Source organism: Oncorhynchus gorbuscha, unplaced genomic scaffold, assembly GCF_021184085.1.
Source record: "Oncorhynchus gorbuscha isolate QuinsamMale2020 ecotype Even-year unplaced genomic scaffold, OgorEven_v1.0 Un_scaffold_576, whole genome shotgun sequence".
In the NCBI taxonomy this organism is placed as follows: domain Eukaryota; kingdom Metazoa; phylum Chordata; class Actinopteri; order Salmoniformes; family Salmonidae; genus Oncorhynchus; species Oncorhynchus gorbuscha.
Window position 1 is genome coordinate 54,983 of NW_025745411.1, and position 4,672 is coordinate 59,654.

Here is a 4,672-nt window from a genome sequence, read left to right on the forward strand (position 1 = left end):
TTATGGTCGTGGAGTCCATCTTTTAACGCCTCCATCTGGATGGCCAACGATGTAGATCCCACCTGTCTGAGGGACTGGGCCATACTTCTGAAGGACACCTGGAGGCAACTTATAGCCTTTTAATGGGGTACTCAACTCCAGTATGGCATAGTCAACCTGACGCCTCCACCTATCAACTCCATATTGGAGGGCAACCACTTCTGGTTTAACATTTACCTTCCACTGACCTGATCCAAGTGGGTTGTCAAAATTAAACGTGACAGTTGTGGGAACCGACAGTCTCTTTCCCTGAAGTACACCTTCATCCTTGAACAAATGACCATTTGTCAGGATGAAGTTATCGAACAGCAGGAAACCTGTTCCTTCGATGAATTCGTGCTCGACCTTACAGACTGAGGTGGTCACTTCTGCCAGCTCTGTTAACCTGTACACTTCAGTAAAACTCTCCGGTTTCTTACCAAATTCCTCCCTCATCAACTCTATCACTTCAGACTCAGATTTCTCCTGTGGATACCTACTCTTCATGTGATCTTGTAAACGTTTAAACTGGTCGCATAAGATCTGATGAATTTCCCTAGAATCTGGCATGGGAATGTATTTTTGTTTCTTATTTGCCTGTATTTCCTGTCGCTCCTGTGTCATATTTCCCACAGAGGGCCCCTCCTCCGATTTTGCACTTGAGTTGGACTGAGAGGGCCCCTCCTCCGATTTTGTACTTGAGTTGGACTGAGAGGGTTGTGTGGTGTCACCCTCAGATTTGAATCTTGTGTCAGAAATCTTTGATTTTGTGGTGCCAAGCACTTCTCTGTTTGTTGGTTCCTTTAGAAAAATTTGAAATCTGCGATCTTTTAGCTTGTTTACTACAGTGGACATAGTAATATTTGTTTGTTTTTGGGGTTCCTCACAAAGTGTACATGTTTCTGCAAACACTATGTCTGAGAAACGCCCATCTGCTTCCAGAGCTGACTTGACTGTATCCCCACATTTTGCATAGATACACAGAGGGCTAAAATGCTTATGTTTTGGGTGTTTAAGTACCTCCTTGCTTGTGATATTTTTCCCACCTGTTACCCCAACACAGAAAGTGACAAATGAGGATTTTTGCTGTTGCTCTTTTCCCTGTGCAAGTTCCCTTTTCTCATCTATGGCCGGTGTTTTAGATTTAGGGAAAGTGAATATAACGAGGAGCTCATCTTTCTTAATTAAGCAACATGGAAAGTGCTCCGCTATGGCCCCTTTTTCATTCACAATGACAACTTCTCTCCCCTTCACCTTTTTCATTAATTTACAGAAGATCTCATTTCTTCTGAGAACTTCTATTATGTTGCCAGGTTCGGTACAGGTGATTTCCCCTTTATCTGTTCGGCCTGAGTCTCCGCTAGAAAAGGACAATCGGTGACAGTGTTCTTCCTGTAGAGAAATTTATAAAGAATGTTAATAATCTTTATAGATATTATGTTTGTCTGGTTAAATTATAATAAATTGTGCCCCCATAACATATTCAGAGGACTCTTAGGCATGTTAAAGCTTATCAAAACCAGTTAGTCATTATCAATATACTAAATATACTAAACAAATATTTCATGATGGAGTAGAAATGTGTTATCAACATTATCCTGACCTTGGTATTATGAGGTTCAGACATTTTCATCTTTTTGTTATTTGAAGCCATTTGATCTGACAATGGACCGCTCTGGCGATGGACCGCTCTGGCGATGGACCGCTCTGACGATGGACCGCTCTGACGATGGACCGCTCTGACGATGGACCGCTCTGACGATGGACCGCTCTGACGATGGACCGCTCTGACGATGGACCGCTCTGACGATGGACCGCTCTGACGATGGACCGCTCTGACGATGGACCGCTCTGGCGATGGACCGCTCTGACGATGGACCGCTCTGACGATGGACCGCTCTGACGATGGACCGCTCTGACGATGGACCGCTCTGACGATGGACCGCTCTGACAATGGACCGCTCTGACAATGGACCGCTCTGACAATGGACCGCTCTGACAATGGACCGCTCTGACAATGGACCGCTCTGACAATGGACCGCTCTGACAATGGACCGCTCTGACAATGGACCGCTCTGACAATGGACCGCTCTGACAATGGACCGCTCTGACAATGGACCGCTCTGACAATGGACCGCTCTGACGATGGACCGCTCTGACAATGGACCGCTCTGGAACTGAAATAAAACAGGAGTTTGACGTTCTAAGTCAAGACAGAAAAGGATTATGCTGTAGATACACAAGACCAACAACAGTCCTATTACATCCTGCCATATGTATAATATGAGTTATCCTCAACAACAGCTCTTGATCTTTGATCAAATAAAGTTAATACAGTATGACAGAGTAGATGAAATGGTCAAACTATCTGACGTAAGACAATGGCTCACTGTTTGTTGCTAACAGCTACAAGCCTTCATTGGTAACACTTTAGGATAGTCTATCTGTGGATGTTTGACAAAACACCATTCGTGTTCTGCTGTTGTGTTCACCTGCACATCGTCATGTCCCACCGGGGCGGCAGGGTAGCCTTGTGGTTAGAGCGTTGGACTAGTAACCGAAAGGTTGCAAGTTCATATCTCCGAGCTGACATGGTACAAATCTGTCGTTCTGCCCCTGAACAGGCAGTTAACCCACTGTTCCCAGGCCGTCATTGAAAATAAGAATCTGTTCTTAACTGACTTGCCTGGTTAAATAAAGGTAAAATAAATAACAAATAAACCAACCGGTTTCAGTCTATTCAATTCAAATAGTTTTCTAAACATAGAATAATCATGCTAGATTACATTCCTTTTTTATTTATTTTTATTTAAACTTTATTTAACCAGGTAGGCAAGTGGATCTGCACCACAGATGAAGAACATTCCTTAGCTAAGAATATGTGCACAGGGGTTAAAACAAGAGAGGAGAACCCCCAACAGGATGCAACATTAATTCATGGACTCAACTTAAAGCCCCCCAACAGGATGCAACATTAATTCATGGACTCAACTTAAAGCCCCCCAACAGGAATCAACATTAATTCATGGACTCAACTTAAAGCCCCCCAACAGGATTCAACGTTAATTCATGGACTCAACTTAAAGCCCCCCAACAGGATGCAACATTAATTCATGGACTCAACTTAAAGCCCCCCAACAGGATTCAACATTCATTCATGGACTCAACTTAAAGCCCCCCAACAGGATTCAACATTAATTCATGGACTCAACTTAAAGCCCCCAACAGGATTCAACATTAATTCATGGACTCAACTTAAAGCCCCCAACAGGATTCAACATTAATTCATGGACTCAATTTAAAGCCCCCCAACAGGATTCAACATTAATTCATGGACTCAACTTAAAGCCCCCAACAGGATTCAACATTAATTCATGGACTCAACTTAAAGCCCCCAACAGGATTCAACATTAATTCATGGACTCAACTTAAAGCCCCCCCCCACAACAGGAGTCAACATTAATTCATGCTCGACTAACACCCCCCCCAACAGGATTCAACATTAATTCATGGACTCAATTTAAAGCCCCCCCCAACAGGATTAAACATTAATTCATGCTCAACTAACAGCCCCCCAACATGATTAAACATTAATTCATGGACTCAATTTAACAAAAGTGCTCAGTTTGAACAAAAATAAACATGACACCAAATCAATTATAACATGCGTTCTCACCTGACTAGTTTTCACTTGTCATGATTGGTCCAATGTGATTTGAATGGGGACCACAGTTGGTATTATGTCTTCCTCTTTGTTTAGGAACATTTAATCAAACACACTTTTATCCCTGAACCTGTTTCATATTATCATGGATAGATTATCGCGTCCGAATAGAGCTACTGACTCTTTTGTCTCACCATTCACTCCACCCTGCCTACATCACAACAAGATGGGGGGGGCGGAAGAAGAACACCAAGGCGGAAGAAGAACACCAAGGCGGAAGAAGAACACCAAGGCGGAAGAAGAACACATCACAAGCCCACTACAGATTACCTTCACCGACTCAACTCATTTTACACCCACACTGAAACTACAAATGGACCCGCCAAAAAGGCCAGGATCTTGCTCTCCAAAAATGTCCCTCCTACTGGACCAGATACTTCTTTAACATGTCCGTTTATGTGAGGCTCCGGTTCCCGAGCTGCTCACTACACCTCCCACTTCACGTAACTCGTCCTCACTCATTTCCATTTCATTTCCAGCCCTCGACATTGTGTTTCTACTTGACGCCAGTCTCCTCCCCCACCCACTTTCGCAACAACTCGCCTACAAGTCCGGAAAACGAAGCCTTGTTCTACTCGGTTATATTAACCAGTACACACTTCACAACTCATATACAGACTCGTCTACATTTAGCTAACCTTGTCCAATTACTATTTTGTGACATTGTGTGTTTGTTAATAGTACCAACCTGTAAAACAGGAGACAAGATGCGGCAGGATAACGTTTGCGTCTGTCCCGTTAGGCTTCTCTCAGAAGAATGAGGAAGTTACAGCAGTTCATTAAAAAAAAACAAGTGACCAGATGTGAAGACAAAACGTACTATTTGCCTCCGACTCCTGGCAACAATAGGTATAAATGCATTTCAATAGGAAACCACTGGGAGATATATTCCTCTTAAAAATGAAAGAAAAACACAAATGTGACCATAGA

The 4,672-nt window shown here is 43.2% G+C and overlaps 1 protein-coding gene across 1 annotated transcript; it reads right to left on the reverse strand.

The window, feature by feature from the left end:
* LOC124018742 (serine protease FAM111A-like) lies at positions 1–4,466 on the reverse strand. Its single transcript, XM_046334095.1, has 3 exons — positions 3,695–4,466; positions 1,622–2,195; positions 1–1,410 (listed from the first exon to the last, which is right to left on the reverse strand). Exons 2-3 carry the CDS (start codon positions 1,670–1,672, stop codon positions 1–3), a joined length of 1,461 nt encoding a protein of 486 aa, XP_046190051.1. The 5' UTR covers positions 1,673–2,195; positions 3,695–4,466.
* Positions 4,467–4,672: the final 206 nt, after the last annotated feature.